This window comes from Gallus gallus, chromosome 2, assembly GCF_016699485.2.
Source record: "Gallus gallus isolate bGalGal1 chromosome 2, bGalGal1.mat.broiler.GRCg7b, whole genome shotgun sequence".
Lineage (NCBI taxonomy): Eukaryota > Metazoa > Chordata > Aves > Galliformes > Phasianidae > Gallus > Gallus gallus.
In genome coordinates, this window is record NC_052533.1 from 62,232,939 (window position 1) to 62,254,433 (window position 21,495).

Here is a 21,495-nt window from a genome sequence, read left to right on the forward strand (position 1 = left end):
ACCCAAAGATACCCTCAGAGGTCTGAGAAGTGTTAAAAAGTAAAAATAAAGAAATACACATTTATCTAAAGCACCCAACATTCATTCCACAAGAGATGAATCTGTTTTTTCTGTACATGACTGGCTCACAACACAGCAGAATGCTTCAGGAAGCTGCACGAGGACATCGCATCCATTTTTAAACTACAAGCACATGTATGGTTTGTCACATGGAAAGTTTTATCACAAAATATTGACACTGATATTTTCAGACCGTACTGTCAGTAAAAATTATCAGTAATACACATTATCACAAACGTTCAATTACACTGAATTTCTTACTTATTGAATGGCCTTACTGAATGGAACTTATTGAATAAGTTTCTTATTGAATGGCCACAGAGGCATTCCTTAATGCTGGATTTGCTACACCTACAACAGATGGTGGTACTTCAATTGTTTGCATTTAATAACCTATCAAATAAAAGCATTCCTTTTTAAAAAAAAAGAACAAGTTTCATCAAGGAAAGGTGGTTTCCCCTTCAGATCTCTATGATAGGTCTCCAAAAGTGATGCTCTATTCCATTGCAGTTCATTCTAAATTGAGGTCTGATTTAATTCTACACAATCTAAATTATGAAACAGAGGGCACTTGGCTTTAGTACCAATTTCCAGAAGCTGGCATGCAGAAAGAAAAAGAATTTCCTGGAAGGTCATGTCTTTATGACACTCCAGGTTAAAACACGCTAAAAACAGCAATAAACCACAATAACAATAAGGGAGGAAAACCCTCCACACAGGTAACTCAAGCCCCATTTCCCACGCAAGGCTCAACCATTCTGAAATGTGGCAAGCTGTAAGTGAGCCCTGTCTAGCATGGGCATTAGGAAGAATCCCTAAACAGCTTGAGCAATATAGTAGGAATTGGCTCAGTGATACTGTCTCTCTTAAGTACTACAATTAAGGCTAGGAAAGGTCTTTCACAATTAGGGTCACAGATTGCCTGTTTTGTTGGATGTACAAATGAGTGCAAGTTTTTTTCACATAGTATAAACCTGTACAGGAAAACAACAGACTAAAATCCCAGATTTAAGAGATTATTTCTGTGTTTCTTCTAACTGGTTGAATACTAATTTTCCAGGTATCATATAAATCAGCATCAAAATAAAAGCATGAAATTAATAAAGTACACACAGATGCAGTGTTTGATACAGTATATAGCCAAAACAGGCATACAGGAAGCAGCAGGAGTTTCTGCTTTTAGCTAAACCACAAACAATCAAAACCAAAATAAACCCCACAAGCCACCAAATCCTTTCCTACAACTGCACTTGGCACACTCCTAACCTTTCAAGCATTTCTTAAGCTGCTCTTTAGAGCAAATGCTCATAGTTCATTCACCAGGCTGCTGAAATATAGATAAAGGTAGCACTCTTAATTGGAAACCCCACTGGATGGACATACACAAACTATAATTGATTTGAAACTTCCATTTTACCTCCTCATTTCTGATTATCCCTGATCACTGTACGATCAAAACCTACATCTATGTAAGCACACTGAGGCTCTTCTAAAAGAACACCAATTTCAGTGGTAAAAATGAATTAAGAAGTCGTTCCAGCCCCAATACTAAGTGACCTCTTCCAGCAGAACACCATCTGAATGGCTGAGATTGGGATCTTCATGACTTCAGTTTTCATGCATAAGTCTCCAGACAAAGGAGATGAAAGGTAGCAAAGGATCACGCAACTGCATATGCACTGAGATCTAGCAAGTATGAAGAACAGTACAGGGCCTGATAAGAGATAAGGTGTTCAAATGCCATCTGGAGAATTCAGATGGTACTCATAAAGATCGCTTACCGGATTTTTAGTCATTCTACTTGCTTAGAGGGAAAACAACTCCCTTGGGACTCCTTAAGAGCTGGATGTAGAAGAAAGCCAGAGTATGATCTTGCTGATGCCAAAGTCTGTGGGGCCTCAGCGTTTTCTGATACGCATCGAGCAGCATTTCCTCCAGGTTGCAGAATGTGTGACCTTCATCCTCCTTCAGTGGCAAACACAACCAATGTATTGCTAGCCTTGAGTTTGGATCACTCCGCAAAAGCCCCACCAAATCCAATGAACGTCTCCTGAACTAAAAATCTTGCCTACCGACCAGCAAGGCAGAGAGGGGAAAAAACTAAATAATTTTAGCAAGAAGGCTTACATTATTTACATCTCCTTCTTGCTGGGTTTATAATAGCTTAACACAGAGGAGTTCCTTTTCATTGACACAGACCTAACCTGAAAAGGAAGCACTGATGCTTTTCATGCAGACAAATACTGAGGGACAAACATTCCTGTCTTCAAGGGCTGGATCCACAGGGTAGCGGCATAGAATGGCAGCACAGCAGGGAAGCCCCGAAGGGCAGACTTCTTCCGTGACACATGAGCAGAGCATGGCTGATGCTGAGAAGTATGAATGACCTTAATGCTTCTCGGTGTAGGCACCTACCCTGGTGTGACACGCATCCCAGTGGGAGGACTGCACAGTGGGGTCCAGACTGACTGCACAGAGAAAGCAGCTCTTCCCATCTCACATAACAGAGATGGAAATGTTCCGGGAGGCGTGTTGCCTCTTCCTCTTGCCCTCCTGATCCCCCAGCAGTAGCATGTCTGTCCTGCAACCCCCGCTCACAAGTGTAGTCCCACTGCAAGGAGCAGGGCTGCTTGAGCAAGTAGCTGCTACTCAAAATCTGTCACCTTCACACTTGGCATAAAGCTTCCAACTCTGAGAATTACCAGTTTTGTGGTGATTCATGTAACAAAGCAGCCTGTGCAGCATCAAGATAAAAATGCCTCCTTGCAGTGAAACAAGCAGCAAAAAGCTCTGTATACTCCCAGATCCAGGTTACAGGTATCCTTCCCTTCTGTCCGCCCCATCATCTTTTTTTGGTTTTGTGATTATTTATTATTCGTATTTAAATGTTCATGCTGTGTTAAGTCAAGGTAACTGTCAATTTCAAATCTGATAACAACAAATGATTTTTTTCTTTTAGTTATTGTACTGTGTAGAGACTTCAGAAAATAAGTTGTTCTATGAACACCACTGCAGCAACACATTCTTCTTTCTTTTCCTATCTTCTACCTTTACAATGTTGTTTTAAAAATGTTAATTATTAATTACCAGTAGTTACTTAAGTTGAATATCTGTCATACTTCAGATGCAGTATCATCTCATGCTTTGCACTGCACCACTAACTTTAGTCTTTCAGTCCGTGAGGAGTTCCTGAGTAAGAAGGCAAATGAGGGCACTCCAGTTTCACCTTCATCTCTTTCCAGAGTGCAGAATATTTGGCTTTTCTATTTCTTGGCATTTAAGATGCTACTACTAGGCCTCCTGCTGCCCTGTTAACTGCCAGATAATGCATCATCTGACAGTCATTAGCACTTTAAAGAAAACCTGCAGGAATTCTGACCTCCACTATTTTATTGTATTACAGTAGTTTTGAAATCTAAACACCTTGAAAGTCTGGTTTGAACAGAGAAGAGGCTGAAGACAGAACATAGTCCGTATTTCATAGCCTGGGTTTGTCATCAAACCCTTCAAGGACACAGCCATTTGAGTAGGATTTCTTTCCCATCCCTTCAAATCCTTCTACCAGCAAACTCCATGACCCAGTAGCCATTCCATTTCAGATCTATGGCACCAAAAGACAAGAAATGGATGTGAACAAGTCAAGACTGTCACACTTTCTCTTGCTTTTCTCTCAGATTCTGCCAAAAAGACCAACAATGATCATGTTGAGAACCCCAAGACATGAGAAAGCTATAAGAAAACCATGCAATGAATAAAACTACATGCAGGTCAGCCACTGAAAAGCAATGCTGAATTAGGGTGTAGACTGGGCTTTTTCAGAGGATTTTTGAGGTCCACACACCAAAGTAAATTGTCCATCACACTAAGACTAGAACAGAGTATCTCACTACTGCGTAGCAAGCCCTGACTGAAATAACAGGCCCTATAACAGGAAAACAACTCACTAGCTTTACATTTATTTCTGATATGCTTCTTACTGGAAGCTCACTGATTCTTTGCACATCATGTGAGTCACGTTATTCTGAAAAATACAGAACAAGTGAAATCAAACTCCAACACTGCTGCCAGCACTTGGCAAGCCAGCTCTAGAGGAATCAAAATCCAGTTTAAAACTTCCAGGCTCTTGAACTGCCTAATGAAATGCACCCACCTGCTAACTGTTTCAGCTATTTCTCATTCCACTCCTCAAATGCAGAAGACTCAATGCTTCGAAGATGAGTCAACACTGGAAGAATCACTCTGCACTCCAAATGACCAAAATAAAAGCATTTATATGACTTCTGTAAACTTTGCCCATTATTTCTCTGATAAGCATAGCCAATGTGTTCTGCAATGATTGAAGAACTGCAACAGTCACATACCTCTGAATTGTCTATCCTTTTGACACTACAGAGAGAAAAAGTTCAGATCTGATGAACTGCTGCTTCAATTCAGTGCATCCATTACTTTGTATTAACTGCAGAGATTCCAGCTAACTCAGCAGTGTCTATTAATATTTCAATATAGTTAATTAATACTTATCTGCTCGCACTTGTAGGATGAGAAATACAGTTTTTTCTCCTTGCTGTTGTACTAGTGTAACAACACAATGATATATATAGCATACCAGTGTCCTCAGTGGCCCAAAAAAGTCTACTTCTAGTGCACTGTGAGGTCAGCCACAAATTACTTTCCACAGGGCATCCTGAGGACAGTAGTAAGGGTACGGCAGGTATCATCTCTCCTGCTATATAGTTTTTCTTAGACAGAAATATGTACATTTCTAGGACATGTCAGATTGGCCATGCATGCTCTGCGGAGAAGCTCTTTGAACATACAGAAAAGTACAGAGACTTACAAATGTCCAGAGGCAGGCTTAGTCTATTGCTCTGATGGGCTTGCTTCACATCTGGAGATCCCTGGCAAACGTTTTGCAGACTTGGATTCCTTCCCCGCAGAGAAGCTGTGTTTGGGCAGAAACAAGAAGAAACCTGGCACATCTGACAACTGTAAGCCATGGAGAAATTCAGAGGCTGTATGAGCCAGCAGCCCAAGTGAGGGAGAAGAGACTAGGCAAACATTAATGGTGTGCTATGATTAGGGATCTGGGGAACACTCCTGCCTTCCAAAAGCTGTACATGTGTCCCAGGCACACCACTGCCACACACTAAGGAGAACATCAGACACATGTGTCTATGGCTCTGGTTTCCAGGAGGCTGGTCTATGCAAACACAGTACCTAGGGAACTATCTCAGTCTGAAGGCAGCACAGAATGTAACAGCTGCAAGGATGTTTCCTTACTGAATGATTGCGTTTTGATGACTATCCAAACAAGAAAAACAGCAATACTTGAGAATGAAAAACATCATTTAAAGAGCTGTAACTCCCTTCTCCAGTAGCCCATTTCAAACTAAGTAACAATCAGCTTCAATGGCACTTTGTTTCACGACATGATTTTCACCTGATCAAACTGGCTTTACACCTCTCAGCACTGATGTGGACATCCTTTCACCTTAAACACAAAGGCTTCCTTAGGCCCAAGTGAAAATGGTGCAAGAAGGGAAAACACAAGGCTCTAGCATTTTAATTTGCCATTTAAAGACAGCTTCAGAGACATTCTTCTGATGTCTGTTAATGACAAACCAAGACACATCATTGCTTTCCTAAAGTGGGTCCTTTCACAGTCATAATAGGACAAACCAGGATAGGGCTAAGAAACTCAGCTTAAGCATGATACAGCATTTCTTTCTTTTCCATGGCTAATTAACACAACTGTAACAGAATTTGCATCTATTCGAAGAAGGATGCGCTAATGGTGATCTATCCAAAACTGTTATCTATGTAATACAATTGAGTACTAACCACAATGATCATCACGCTGAAGCTCCTCTAAGACATTTTTCACTGTCTTCCTCAAAAGGCATTTCAAATATCATGCAGCAATTATACCCTTTAGGGAGGGGAATTGAATACAACCATCTAGTTACTGTTGTACCAGTGAACCTTAATTACTCTGCAATCCTTTAAAGGCTGTTTAGGGAGATTTATACAGTGCAAAAGGTAACCAGAGCTTCAGGTAACTGTTTAGTGTCCTCTGGGAACTAAGAACTGTACTGTATAAAAGGGCCTATGGATACAAGCATAATTTAAGCAAATAGGAAAGCAGTCTGATGAGCTCTTCAGACTTCTCTTCTGTTTTCAAGCCCCCCAAACTACTTAAAACTGCATTAAAAGTAAGTCTATTTGCTCTCTTTTGGTATCCTTTTCCTAAGAGGAAAGGGAGGAGAAAGAAGAGTGAAAAAACTTTGACAGACATTGCTTTTACTTAATTTTTGAAGCTGCCAGACAAAGTTCCTACGGTGAGGAGGACGTGCATACAGACCTATCACCATTACCCTCACTGGGCAAATCATGCAAGTGTAGTGACAGGATACTGCAATGAGATAAGTTTTTTTTGGCACAAGATGTATGCCTAGACCTTTGCTCTGAGGCCAACGTGGTTTCAGGCTACTGCAGAGCCAGTAGATCAAGAGTTGAAAAAGAACTTGCACTGGCTTTTATCATCACATCCTTAGCCAATATGAAGAAAACTACAGAGAAGTTGTTACAAATAACAGTTATTTCTCCAATCTCAAAAGAAGGACGACTACAATGAAGTTTTCAGAAGGGAGGATGCACATTTTGGAGAGAGCATCCACTCTACTACACAGAATTAAGGCAGAAGATTCCCAAGGGAAACAGAAAAAATCATCAGAGGACTTTGTCAGTAGCAAGTGGTTGGCACTCAGGTTTTAGTTTATAGAGGAGAATAAAAGCTTTTATGAAGGCACATAAATACCTGCACATTTGTGCCACAAGATACAAAAGATCTAGCAAGAAAAATTATCTGTGACTCAGATACAATACTCTGAATACAGACTTATAGAAGCTATTTAAGAGATGCTAAATAACAAAAATACAATCCTCTCTATCAAAAATAAAACCCAATAAGTAGGGGAAAAATACACCAAACAACAAAAAACCCCAATACATTCAATTCTAGCACAAAGAAATATCTTTCCTCTGTCCACTCTTATTTCTGGGGGATGAGATATTTCTGAATGACTACATTCACTTTGCCTTTTCTTCCCTTTCTCCATACGTATTAAGGCTTCCCAGAAAAAAATGCATTGATCCCTTCCAAAATTTGGAGAGGGAAAAAGTAAGTAAAACTACTAAGCTCACTTAGTTCATTGTAATTAGAGAAAGACACAGAGTGACATGTTCACCACCACTCTCACTCTTTCTGTCTGCATAATTTCTAGATCTTCTGAACTTCTGCCTCGTAGAAAAGACATACACACTGGGTGGGGATGACTTCTCCTGGCAGACTTGAAGACAGAGTAAGGACAACAGGTATGTTCTTGTTTTCATTGAATGACACGTTACTTAGAGGTCACGCTGTAAGCAGGAGCAATCATAATAGCAATATTCTTCTCTGCCATTAAGACAAATAGATGAGGGACATATTTATGTACAGTCCTGGATCTCCTTCTAAAATTTCACCGCTAGCTTAACCAAGACATGAGAGAAGATCTAAGCTACCAAGAACACCTTCTTGGAGATTCAATCTGTATTTCCTTTCTCACAGCACTTTAAACACCTGCCTTAGATTCAATATAAAAATTCTTAAGTGGATAAAACACCAAGTTCCCAAAACCAAGCCCTTCACAACATCCCATTCAACAAAGGATGCCGCACGTACACTAATGGCTATGGCCACATGACAGCTCTGCTGCATGCATAAACCTAATCCATCAGTTTCACGTAAGTGAACAACGAAGATCATATATGTTCCAGTATAGTGGCAAAAAATTACATGGGACTTCAGATGTCCTGAATGATGGATTTAACTATGGCTAATACTGTTACCACACCCACTGTCTCAGTGTATGCCTCTGTATCTTGCTGACAGTAATCTTTTTCCTTCTCTTACGAGCCTTAATGAAAGCTAAGTATCTCTTTATTCACTACACTGATACAGCTAGTAGGACTTTTCATTTTAGCAGACAGATGGAAGAATGGAGTTTAAAAGCAGCATGTATCTCTGAAAAGACAAGCAAAAAAGTTCTGCTTTCTGCTCCCTCTCAGCATTAAGCATTACTATTTAATACTGCAGTTGGCTACAGGTATAGAAACATAACCTTAAACACCTCCAAGGACGGAGCAGCTAACACAGCTTCTGACCTGTCTACCTGTGACTGACGTGGGTAATTGCAAGAGCAAATACCTCAATCTTCTGGAGTGATCCTTCCACTGTGCCCTATAAGCCTTTCAGACTGGTGGCAGATGGGCCCCGTGCACTCCTGAGGCTGCTGACACATATCCATAGGTACATCCGGGGCCGCTCTGGGGGCACCCGCTAAGAACATGCTTCTGCTGCCTTGGGCAGCATTAACTGGCAGCAGCTAAGTTTAGCAAGCCCTGCCAATTCCTAATGACATCCCATGCCCTCTTTCACCTTAATCTTGGTGACTCTTTCCCCTTGTTTCCTACTATTATGCTATAAAACATGTTAACAAAAAGCTATATTCCATCTGCGTAATGATATTTCCCAACCAACCAGTTTTGTTGCTCTCCCCTTGGGTCTCCTTAACACTTCAGAGCTGCTAGATGCACTGCTTCCAGAGGGAAAAGCTTTCAAGGTCTGACCCCAAGGTTATTCACTGATGCCTATCTTGTTTGCTTTAAAAAAATAGGCATTATTTATAAACTAATTTGTTCCTAAAACTATTATTTGTAGCAACCTTATCAAATTCATTCTACAGAATGGTTTGTTCATCAGAGCTTTGAGATAAGACTGAATTACAATTCAGTCCTTCTTAATCTCTTTTCTTCCTCTCAATCATATGCTACTATTTTGCAGGTTATTAGTTAAAGCCATTTCATTTTTTTTTGTTATTTTTGAAATGTTCCAAGATTCTGCCGTGCTTCCACACAGAGAAAATTAAAAGTCAACTGCTTTCCACTTATTTTCAGCCCTTTCAACCTGCTACATAATTGTGATAACTGAAGCAAACTATAGAAGTTTTTTGAGAAGTTAATCACTTTAGTGATCTACAAAGAGCCTTTACGTGTAGTGTGAGCGATAAGAAATAGGTGCTGATGAGACACAGAAAAGACAAGTTAAATTGTTCACAAATGCCCAAACGTGCTGAATTTCTTTAATCAGAGACTACTTACTAGCAGCTTAATTCAGTTTATTTGTAGTTCTTCATGTCAGTACTTTCAATAAACCACCTTTGTCTACAATGAACCAAAGAGCACTCACAAAGCAGACTGGGAACAAATGCTCTAAGGAATTACTGGCTTGCCTGGGATCAGGGAAGCACCTTGTAGATTATATGGCTCTTTATCAGAGAACCTAAGAACACAGAATGACCATGTAAAGCCCTAGGTTCCCAATGCAAATACATGGCAACTTATAACTCAGCACAGCTAGCCTTCAAGAAACTGCAGACCACATGGTGCTGCCGCCAGCCCCTGTAGCCCTGATAAACACACACAAATGAAAAAGATGGCAAGGAAATAAAAGGACACAGAAGCTGAGGGTGTTACATGGGACCTCTTCACAATGGGTCAGTGGAGCACAGAGCATGCAACAAAGCCTTTATACTCACATACTCTCAAACCTGAGTGAGAGCATGTGGAAAGCAATTCTCATGTCCATCAGTAGGTTCCTCACCACTCTTAACACATCTTTTTTTTTCCACAAGATAGAAAGGACATACAGGCAGACAAGAGTCACACTGAAACAGACCCTGCCCAGTGTGGGGCAGGAAGCTTGCAACATGCACTAGCTATTTCCAACACTCTTGCAAAGAATTAGATTTAGTCTTGATGAAAATTTATCTTCCACTTTAATAATATATTGAGTATTTCATTTGCTTGTAAACTATTAACCAGATATCTGTCTGTCCAAGTACTGTTAGCACTAATCATAAAAATCATATTGCGCTATAAATTATGCATAGATGTTCTGGTTAGATGAAACATGTGCTGCAGTCATTACCCATCATAGTTAAAATGGCATATGTCCATACGGCGTATCAACATGAAAACACTTGTCAGATACTTCCCATACCTTATGTACTCCATAACCAGCATGAAACCACAGACAGTCTGGAGTGTTGAAGAAACACTCAGGTTATCTTCCAATTCTGCTTCCCTATTTTCCTGCTGAATTTGCTACTCAATAGAATTTGTCTTTGGGCATCACCTTTATTTTGTTATAGGTTAAATTTAAGTATCAAGGAATGAAAGTTCTTATGATGCCCTTTTACAATGCCTGCAGTAAAGGCAATAATTACCTTCTTTCAAGTATTCAATAACATCAGTTCCATAACAAAACCTAGGGAAGGCAGCCATGTAGGGCCTTAGCATATCAATATAAAATAAGACCATCAAAGCACTCTAAACAAAATCAATAGAATTGCAGGGTTATAAATGGTGAACTGCAAAAAATTTTACCTTAAAAGCATTCTGAACGAAGAGAAAAATTTTAGATAGCCTTATTAACAAGTTGTATTACCATGTAAAGCAAACTAATATCTTTAAAATGTTGTAACTGCCACTTTTTGCACCTTAGGAGATGCACCATTCTGACTGTTCACCATCAAGAAAGAACAAATGCAGACAAGTACAATATTCCACACTGATACCATGGTCTGAAGCACAACATAAAATTTCATTAGCATTGAAACTTTGTATTATCTGAAAGCAGTTCAGGACATTCTTTCTGCACCAATGACTTCTGTCATACTGTAAAATCTTACAAACTTTAACGCTAATTCTGATGGCATTATTACTTACACGTCTAGCTGTGAGTATTACTGTCAGTAGTCCCAATGAAACCAATTAGTTGACTCAGAGTAATTAAGCATTAGAGCTAATTATACCTGTTACTGGGAAGTAGGCCTTTTCTTTTTGCTAGATTTTAATGCTAATATTTCAGAGTTAGGATTGCTGGTTCTGACAATTATATCTAAAGTTTTAGAAAATGTGTTTTCCTTAAAGTCCTAATTCCACTACAAAAACTACAAGTTCTGATGAAATGAGAAAAAATGAAAGATTTTGCAGTCTCTCATCTTGCAGGAACAAACTAGGTTATATTAACCCAACAACCTCATCAAGCAAAAGGCAAATATAAAGAGAACGTCTTACTCCAGTGAATTCTAATACATCAATTTCCAAGAAGAACTGTGTTACCAACAAAGCACTCCAGCAGCCTTACAATCGTATCTAATGCAGACAGTTATAAAATGCATCAGATCTGCATATCTCGACCAAGAAGAAAACCTGCATCTTCCTTCTATCTCCTGCCACAGTTGTTCCACAGCAATGTCAGTGCTGGAGACTGCACCGGTGTTGGCTGTCTCCTTGACACAGAAAGGTAATGCACATGCGTATTGCCACATGAATTGATAAAATTATTAAGGATATTTTTAATCCTATTCCACTAACATAGCCAGCACTTTGAGAACTGAATGGTGTATATTTTTACTCTTGGCAGCTCCATCACCTTGACTAACTCTGCCTTTCCTTTCAAATTGTTCCCAGTTGTATCTGTTAAGTAAAGCATCAACAATTCATGTTTTGGTGACATCTTCTAAAGCATAGGCATCTCCCTCCCCTTTACAAGACTTTGAGAACCCTTAAACTTATTCCTATCTGGCAATCCCTTAAGAAACCTAGGGTCATGTCTCTTAAGCCAAAGGTCTCCAAAGCCAAGTACAAGACTGAAGAATCTCAGTTGTAGTTGTGACCTCTCCTCTCAAAACAGAACATTTGCCTGACATGTACGGCATTGATCCTAAGGCATTTTCAGCAACTTCACTTAATCCTGGAAAGGGACGTCTGTCTCAAATGGCTTATTCTTGTTGTATGATGTGCGGAGTGTGTTTTAAAGGCTTGCTTTCACCGGTGTGCACTCTTTCCTGGGTTTGGCAAAACAAGAGATGGGAACAGATTTGGTCTCTAGTTGTGCTTCAACATAAGCAGCTTGGAGGCTAATAATTCAATCAAAACAAAGTGCAGATATGAATTTTGGTAACACAAAGCCTGATTATAGAAGAGACCAGTTGTTCAAACCCATTCATACAGGTATTTAGAAATGCTTTCTCAAAATCAGTGAAACAGCTTCATAAGTACAAGAGAATCTCCATGACAATAATCTGAGGGAGTGATTAGAACAGAGAAAGAAGGTGAAATTTTTCCAAGCATGCATTTTTACTAATCTTTCTCCAGAAAGAAATAAAATGTCCCACACACATTACAAAGCCTACTGTTACTGCATATTTCTCCCATTCTCCTGAGCCCAGTCTTTCCTACCTGAAATAATAAGCCCACCATAATTTGGAAGTATTTTTTAAAATACAAATATACACTTCAGATTACCCTCATATGTTAACCCCATAAATTCTAAGTAGCCTAAACTCCTAGTTATTCCAATCATGAAACCACAAAGAATACTTTATTATAGGTAGGCACATACGTACACTGGATAAACAGAAACAAAAAAACACAACTCAAAAAACATTTAATATGACTACAGAGACAATTGTGTTAGTGTACTAAATCATACACAAGGATGACCAGAGGCAAACTGAGAAACAGATTTTTAAATAAAATGATGAGTTTTAGGAAAAAAAAAATAGAAATAGATGGGATGGAGATTCCTGTAGGAAATCCAGCTAAGTCATTTAATTTTGCTTTCATACTCTTAGACTTACCCATATCAGTGAGCTCTATAAATATTCTTTCTTGCTTTACACAGTAACAAAATACAACCTGCTCCTTGCTCACTGAAGAAAAATGTACTATATTATAGATAAATCAACATATGAGGCTAAGATGCATGACATTATCATTCTATTAGAAAGGAAATTTGTGCATCATTTTACCCTCTGAAAAGTATTCAGTGCAGCTCTAAAGCTATATGATGGAATGAATATAGCAATACAAATAATAACAGTAAGACAGCCTACCACAAAGGCTGTAAGAAGCACTAGGGCCCAAAAAGACTGCCAAAGGTGTCAGGATGGTAAAAATGGAAGAAATTTTTTCTTTGAATTTTTGTGCCCAGCTCAAACTGGGAAAGTTCTTGTGTATGAAACCCACAGCCACTCTCTCAGGTTCTTTGTGTTCAGGCTCTCTCACACCAGCCATGCAACACAGAAACAACCAACTACGAACATTTCCCAGCTCACTAACATTTGTCTTAGCCATTCAGCTGTTTCTGCCAGCATCCTCCTCCCCCTTTACACCCTCTGAATTAATTCTCCTTGCAGCAGCACTAACTCAGGCTGATGTGGGTTGTTTGGTGTTTTTTTTTCCCCAAAATGAGTTAATCGTCATCACTTTAAACAGTATTGAGCTGACTTGCCTTTCTAAATGCAAGAATCTTTCTTCCCTCCACATGGCAAAACTGTGCAGAGCCACTCAGACCCTTTCGTCTCAGCTATGCTTTCCCAGAACACATCCCAGGAGAACATGTGACTCCATACAAAGAGATGAAACCGAGTTTTTATCATTGAAGGGAAGCAGAGACTTTTATTTCTACAGTCTGGCTCAGATCCCTAGCTGAAATCTATAAATGACTTAGATCACTTGAGGATCCAGACAATTGGGTGAGATCTCTGAGAGACTTCAGTGCACCTGAAATGTGTGCTGTGCCTCAGGATGGACTGAGCCAGTGGGCTCTGGAGCTAGCACTGCCTGTAAGACTTCCGCTAGGCTGTTCTTTCAGTACTTTACTCCCTGCTCCATGGTGCAAACCCAACCCCTGCATCCCTCTGACCATGGATTTCCGTTCAGCTGCATCACTGGCCCATGCTTTTCAGTCTAAGGTGGGGAGATGTTAAAATTCAAGTGCTCCCCTCCCCTTGTTGTACAGCACAGGGGCTAAATATGTTCTTTCTTAAGGACTGTTATCTCTTGGCTGACCCCTTGTATGGCTACTGCAGTCATTCTTCCCTATATCATCACCGAGGCACTGGCTTTCTTCCTCCCCAAGTTTACACTCCCAGTTAAACTCTAAGTAGACAACCAACCTTGTTTAAGCAAAGGCTGACACTTGGTGACATCCCTGAATCATATTTGGAAGACAGCTAAGGTAGAGATGACTTCTTGCTCCCTTAACAAGAAATCTTTCTCTAAAAATCAGCACTGCAATGGATTGCACTACAAATCTTACTTTTCAGCTAGGAAAAAATTATCTGTCTGTATATAGAAGAAAACTTGGTCAGATCAGCTTAAGGTAGTACTGTCCCCTGCAGCCCGCAGATATGATATAAAGGGGATAGCAGAAGAAAAACACATATTAGATCATTTAGTGAGAGTTGTAAGTGGTCTACTTCCTTACCAGTCACTATCTCTGCTAATTTATAAAACTTGAAAGTTACCTATCATGCACTGACACTGTAAACCTAGAATATTTCACAACAAGAGGAACAGAAATGGGTCAAAGCCTCCAAAAACACATTAGCTTCTCAGATGGAACAGTCCCAGGAGAGAGATGATGCTACTGAACAGTTGTCACAGATGGAGGCTCAAGTTTTCAGAAGCAATTTGGAATGAGCTTATAGGTGCCTGAATAAGAAGGTTACAAAGAAAATTTGAAAATTTTTGTAGGAAGATGTGGAATAAAAGCCAAAGCTGCACATTAAGAGATGGAGTCACGCCAGACTGCTAAACAAAATAAAGAAAACAAAAGATGGCCACTCAAAAGCAAGAGAACATTTCACATTCCTCTAGTGTGGCAATGGAGGAAAATTTCAGAAAATTAAAAAAATAATTTTTGTACGTGCACTGATTCATTATCAAATATGGAAAAAGAATTTGTATCTGTCTATATTTTTATTATGTTATGCAGCCACATTAATTTTGGCAGAAGAGGTAATCTAAATCCTTTGGGAAACATTATCCTCTTGATATGAGCTCATAACTCAGATTAATAGGATTTGCATATGTATAGTAGTAAGGAAAATAACCCTGAGTTTGGAAAACAGCTTTGTATTTTAAACAGATTGGGAAGACCAGCAAAAATATATACTGGGGACAAATAATTGAACAGCATTTTTAACTCATGCTAGGTGATAATTGTGAATTAATTGAGCAATATTTAGAAACAAGCAAAATAAGCTAGATTTTGGACAATCAAAGCAAAATTGTAAATATGTTCTGAAGAGAAGGGCAGACAAAATTTGCATTGCTAATCACTTTTTTTACAGTGCCGACCAAATCTATGCTTTCCCCAGATTGACTCTGTATGCACTCTCTCAGTTGTTCAACAATATAGATAACAACAGTAATGGTATAATTATAACTTACAGCAGAAGTAGATAAAAACCTGCTAGTTCTTAACCAGTGGCTGTAATTAAGAATGGAGAAGGGTAGTATTCGCTTACTCTGCTTATGTTTCATTAATAAAGAGGGATTTTAAGTTCCAGTACAGCAAAGCAGCTGCATGCTTCATCCCAGCCCTGACCATGTCCTGAAAGAAGGCAATGACTGGGCAATGCAACTCGATGTGTAGCAGCTGTAGGAAAAAAAAATACCTCTGTAAGCAGTGGTTGAGCAGCAGCCATAGATATGGAATGCATTACATGGAAAACAAGGGATCAGCACATAAGGCAGAGGTTATTTCCTGTGCCCCACGTGTCACCTTACTTTCCTTCAGATTGAGAACAAAGCATCGCTTCCTTTCCACTCTCTTCCCCTGCACAGGCATGGGAGCACACGTACGTTGGGTGTGCGCCGCCAAGTAACCCACGAGAGAGCCGGGCAACGGCGAGCACTGCCTCCTCCCCGCCGCGGAGCAGCTTCAGCACCGCGAGCGACGGACAGCTCCCAGACACGTGCTCCGCCCGCAACCGCAAAGCACCCAGAGAGACCTCCGGGACTCTCCGAACTAAAGCTCCAAAGCTAGCCCTACATCGCGCAGCAAGATCACGCTAAAGTGGCTCAACAAGATGCCCAGCAGCTGCTTCCTTGCAATACGGAGCACTTGCATTCAGGGCGCGTGGCTTGCGCTTTCTGCAGAACCCGGGGAGTAAATCCGAAAGCTCAGAAATGAAGTGGGCACCGCTGGCACGTTTTGCTTACTTTGGCTCACTCACTCAATGCTGGTTGCTAAGCAATTCTTTTTTTTTTTTTTTTAAGCTCCTAACTACTCACTGACAGATGTATTAATGAAAACACACGCTTGCACTGCTTAACACACTTTTCATTTATATTTCTTGATAAACCGACACTACTTTTAATAATTTCTTTTAAAGGAATTCCGCCTCTTAAAGTAAAGATGTACATTCAGGTGAGGAGAGGAAAGCGGAGGAACAGAAAGAAGCTAAATGTAATCATCACATTTTCCAGTGGATTGCAGAAAAGAGGCACCTAGGGACTTCAGAGCCCTTGGGGACTTGTAGTAAAGACAGCACGCCTGGCTCAGCATAGAGATGTGAGGCACCAGGTGACCTGAAGGAGTCTTGCCCTTAACTGGTTTATCTATTTATAACTACATGACATAGTATTATTACCCGTGACAGCGCAAGCCAACACAGGAGTATTTCAGCAGTCCAACAACCACATGCAGCCTCACACAATTTACACCTTACACACAGCATTGCTCTTTGTGGTGTCACTCCTCGTTCCCTAGAGCTAAGACCTGGTTTGTGACACTGTACTCCAGTCCATGCCCTGATATGTTACCAACCTACCACAGCTTGATGTGTCTTTAAGAAGTCACTATCAGAGAGAAATAATGACCCACTGCACAACGCAGCCAACTGTTCTGCCAATGGTACAACCAAACCACACATTACCCATTACCAAGGGTGTAATTACAGCAAGGATGACAGGAGGGGGAGGGGAATCCCCTTCATCACCCAACGGAGGAGAAAACACGTCTCTTTTCTGTCATCTCCAACTTTCAGCCAGCTGAAAGGGGGAGGAGGCATAGGGAGCTTGCAGCATGGCAAGAAGCAACGCCATGGTGGCTCTTTGCCCCTCTTAAGGAGCTGACAGGCTGAGCTGAAAGAGGGAGCTGCACCAAAGCACACTGCACAGGGAGGCTGTTCCATCTGCTGCTGGGACACAAGGCTGCAGCAGGGCTTCCCAGCTATCAATCCTCCCTCACACCTTGACACACAGGGGAAGTTCGGTGTGGTACAGAAAGCCAACAGAAAATACTTTCTTTTCCTTTGTGTTGGAGAACAAATCAGCTCGGGTGTAGTTTACAGCTGACACAGCCCGTAAAGAATGAAAAGGTGGGAGGAGGGAAACAGCAGGCCTAGCACCTAGGACAAGCACCATGTGCGGTACGAGCTGGTGGGACAGATGAAACCCAAGGTGCTATGAGGTAACTGCAAGGAAGGGGCAGAGGTAGAGGGGCAAGAGGCTGGGCAGGGAGGCTAGTCCTGAAGCCGGTGAGCGGGGAAGCGGGAAGGAGGAAGCGAATTTGGGTAGCCAGAGGTAGACCAGCAAGCAGTGGAGCGCACACAACTTGAGAGCGACGAAAAGCAACAGCAAGACAATGGCAGATTTCAGGAGACCAGGTGGGCAAGGCGGGTGCGGGTGCCCTGGCACTTGGCAGGGCCAACCCCACCACGAGCAGACAGCAGGGCCGTGTGGGAGGCGAGGGGCAGGTGGGACGGGCAGCACGCGGGCAGCGATCCGGGGGCTAAGCGCAGGCCCTGGGGGGCCGGGGGAGGCCGGGCTGCAGCCGGCGGGCCCCGAAGGTGCGAAGCAGGGCCCGGCGGCGGCCCCGGGGAGCTCGGCGGGGCCCCGCTCCCCGTCCCCACCCCGCACCGGGCCGTCTCTCACCTGCCTCGAGGTTGAAGGAGATGCGGGCCTCGGCGAGGTACGGAGTGTCGCTTTTGGAGCGGACGCGGCGGATGGGTCTGCGGTCGATGTCCTCCTCGGAAGATGCCGCCATTAATGTGGGCACGGTGAGCAGCGTGGCCCGGCGAGCTGGCGAGGGCGAGCGGCGGAGCGGCGCGGGGCGGCCGGGCGAGGAGGGGGCGGCGGGGGCGGGCGGGAGGGACGGAGGGAAGGAGGCGGGGGGGAGGGGAGGCGAGGACGGGGAAGGGAGAGAGGGAAAGGGAGAAAGGAGCGGAGGGAGGGAGAGAGGGAAAACCCGTCAAGGATCCGCGGACGGGAGCGGCGGCCCTGCCCGCTGCCCCTCCCGCCCCGGGCCGGCCGGCGCCGCCCGCCTCGCCCGGCGCTCGCCCGGCAGAGGGCACGGCTGAGGTGGCCCCCAGCGCCCCGCGCCTGGCCGAGCTGCCCCCGCCGCCCCGGGCCCGGCCCAGGTGCTCCCACAGCGGGGCTGCGGCCTGTCCCGGGCTCCCCGAGCCGCTCTGGGGATGGGGATGAGGTAAACCACGGAAGTGCCCGGGGCCACGCGTTTAGAAGGGCCAACGCGACGAGCCCGTGGCCACCACCTACAGCCTGGGGCTTGTGTGCAAGTCGCTTTGGCACGTGTTTGGAAGATTCGGATTGCTTAACAAGAACGCGGTCACCTAAGGTCACTAATTTGTCACTTAAGGTCGCTAATTTGTCACCGCCTCACAGTCTTTTGTTCTGGTCAACCTCAGCACCAAAGGGACGCCAGCAGGTGCCCGATGATTGCGGGCAGCCATAGAGCTCAGGGGATGCCTTTCATGCTCATTCCTGCAGAATCAACAGTTACTTCTTTTGCCTATTAAACCTGCAGAGGTTTTGGAGCACGCTGGATGCCCTTTCTGTGACTGTAATGTTAGCTTTGGCCAAAGTTTGCCATTACGACTTAATGCCTTTGTAAAAGTTTACAAGAACTTTTAGGTTTCTGGGTGACTGCAGCGCGTAAGGTGTAAATATATCTTGCTTGCGAAGCTATTCAGTTTGCTCTGATGTTGCTGCCTTGCCCCAGCAAACATGGGGAAATGCATTGGTTAGCACTTGCAATAGGATTCTTAAAAGTATCCATACTCATAAATACGTAGGTGCATGCAGCAGAATAGCTGTGACATCCCAGGATCTCTGGTGAACCATCATGCAACTGGGGAGCAAGGGGATACCTTGCCCTTCAGGGAAGGGGTGCTCTTACCTGTGTCAAGGTTGAAGCAAATTCTAGCTTCTTCTAAGTATGGGGTGTCACTCTTAGACCGGAGTCTTCTGATGGGTCTCCGGTCTATGTCTTCCTCAGAAGATGCTGACATCAGTGTGGGCACGGTGAGCAGAGTTGCCCGACGAGCTGATAAGAAAGAATGAATGAAGGGGAGAATAGCAGGAGAAATGGAAATGGGGACGAAAGGGAAGGAAAAAAAAGACAAGAAGAAAAGAGAAATTGTTCAGTGGAAATTAGAATCTGCAGCATGTAGTAGATGAGGGTGTGAAGTCCCTGCCTCACGTGCTGCAGAACTTAAGGGCTGATTCAAGTGATGCCAAGATGAGAAAAGATTGCAGCACTCTGCGCCTCAAAGACGCAGCTAATAACTCTGTTTCTGACACAGATTGCCTGTTCACACTTACTAATTTTGCTACTTAACCATTCTTCACAACTTGTCCATAGCTGCAGTGGCCCCTTTTCTGAATATTGGTTTTCAGACCATGATGCCTAAGCAATGGGAGTTGCCAGGTGTTCACTTAGTTTGCAGAACTTGGTGAAATCTGTGCCCTGGAATGTGTGAGATGATACATACAGAAACTATCCCAAAATTTAGTTTCTCAGTGTCTTAATTTGTGCACTCTTGACTGCTAATTTTTGCTCTTAATCACTCCACGTCTTTGTGTCTTAACTGTGAAATGTGGAATCATCAGTTTCTTTCATGAGGGATATTCTGAAAATATAAATTCATTAATGTTTTGTGAAGTATTCATATACTTCAGTGAAGCACCAGTGAAAAGCCCATGAGGAAATGAATATTTCTGTCTTCTGTGTGGGCTTTAAGTTGCTTGGTGCCATGCCTTAAAGGAGGAGAAAGCAAAATATTTAATGTCAGTTCATTATGTGAGTACTGCCCACTGATGAAGCAAATGGTAGGATAGTAAAAAAAATTACTGTGTCATCATACAATTGGAAATTGAACCACAATACATACGGATTAGAAAACCGAATTAATGTTGCAGAGGCAGCCTTCATTCTGGCATTGCATAAGTATTCAGCACTTGACCTTACAGCCTTGATAATGTCCCTTTAAAGTTGGTGGGTTTTTTTATGTAAAATGTAATTATGAGCGTCTGTTGAGTGCATTCGGTGCCATGCCTATAAATTACAAATCACAAACAGAAGAGCCCCTATAAATATATCCACCTCGGCTCTGTGAGTAGATAGAGGTTATCACAAATGCCAGATTGGATCTGTCTGATCAGTGGAAGCGTGAGTGCCATGCACAAGTACTTTGCCAGTGTGGTGTTTTTCCCTTTACCTCATACAGAGCTGGGAAGAGAATTTCTGCTTGAAACCCCTTCCTTGCCTTTCATGTGGGACTATTAACATTACTGTGGGACTCTTTAAAGACTGCTCTCTCTTCAGTAAGAAGGTGCAAAAAAAGTCTAGGGCTTGAGAGTTTTGCACCCTCAAATGCTACCCTTTTATTATGACTTTGAGATGGGCTTCAGAGGGCTGGGTTTGATTCTGGTCTGCCATGCACACGCGCATGCTCTCAAATCACACCTGGCATACCATTGTGCGGATCTCTAGTCTAAAGCCTGGACATTTCTTGTTGTTTGGGCAAGAATCGCCTTTATCAAGCCCATATCTCAGGGCTTTTGTAAGCTACCACACTAATAGTGATCTAATAATGAGCTCTATTTTACTGCTGGGGATGGAGAGCATGACTGACGGTGACTAAGTGCAAACTCTGCAGTCTGGTAACTGTGATTCTTTCTTTAAATTTTTTTCTTTTTTTTTTTTTTGAGAGTTCCAAATAATACCTGTCAATTAGAAGCCTTCTGATGCCTAAAACCTGACTTAGGTGCTAGGAATGATAGCATGTCATTAATATGATTTAACAAAAGCTGTCATGCTGTATTTTCCAATTTGCAGAATTACATAGTTTACCAAACATGCAAATGTGCTGCTGGATGTAGTAGTTATTTCTGCTCTAACTTTTTTGTTTTCTGGTTCTAAATAGATTCCTTTCAAGTTTTTGATGCTTTCTAACCCAACATTTGAATCTGAAGTGAAAGCAAAGGGCAAGAGTTGAAATTGATTTAATGGGGCCAGCTATTTAGATTAAGCTAAAGTAAACACTGCTACTAGACTGTAAACTATTACTCAGTTGTAACAGGGATGCACAGTAATGAAGATAAAAGAGAATGGAAAATTTCTGCAAGGGAGAAATTTGTCTGTGGCATCATCAAATTTACACTTAAGGAAGATTTATCAGTATATGAAGTCAGAATTGCCCAAACCATCTCATAGAAGAACCATGTAAAAAA

At 42.2% G+C, this 21,495-nt stretch overlaps 1 protein-coding gene and 1 long non-coding RNA gene across 15 annotated transcripts in view; one reads left to right on the top strand and one right to left on the bottom strand.

The window, feature by feature from the left end:
* Positions 1 to 21,495, bottom strand: part of PHACTR1 (phosphatase and actin regulator 1) — a 296,609-nt gene that overhangs the window by 264,304 nt on the left and 10,810 nt on the right. For 8 of the 14 annotated variants that reach the window (NM_001389382.2, XM_046917533.1, XM_046917505.1 and 5 more), the window contains 3 exons: positions 19,160 to 19,306; positions 17,899 to 18,045; positions 4,898 to 5,002 (listed from right to left, as the gene is read on the bottom strand). In NM_001389382.2, coding sequence (NP_001376311.1) covers positions 4,898 to 5,002; positions 17,899 to 18,045; positions 19,160 to 19,306 — 399 coding nt within the window. The remainder of the gene's footprint in view (positions 1 to 4,897; positions 5,003 to 17,898; positions 18,046 to 19,159; positions 19,307 to 21,495) is intronic. The other 6 variants (NM_001389383.2, XM_046917540.1, XM_046917530.1 and 3 more) reach the window with 1 other exon arrangement.
* The window catches only part of LOC112531759, a 113,412-nt gene continuing 109,846 nt past the window's right edge, over positions 17,930 to 21,495 (top strand). The window contains exon 1 of the long non-coding RNA XR_003073739.3: positions 17,930 to 18,023. This is a non-coding gene — a long non-coding RNA (uncharacterized LOC112531759). The remainder of the gene's footprint in view (positions 18,024 to 21,495) is intronic.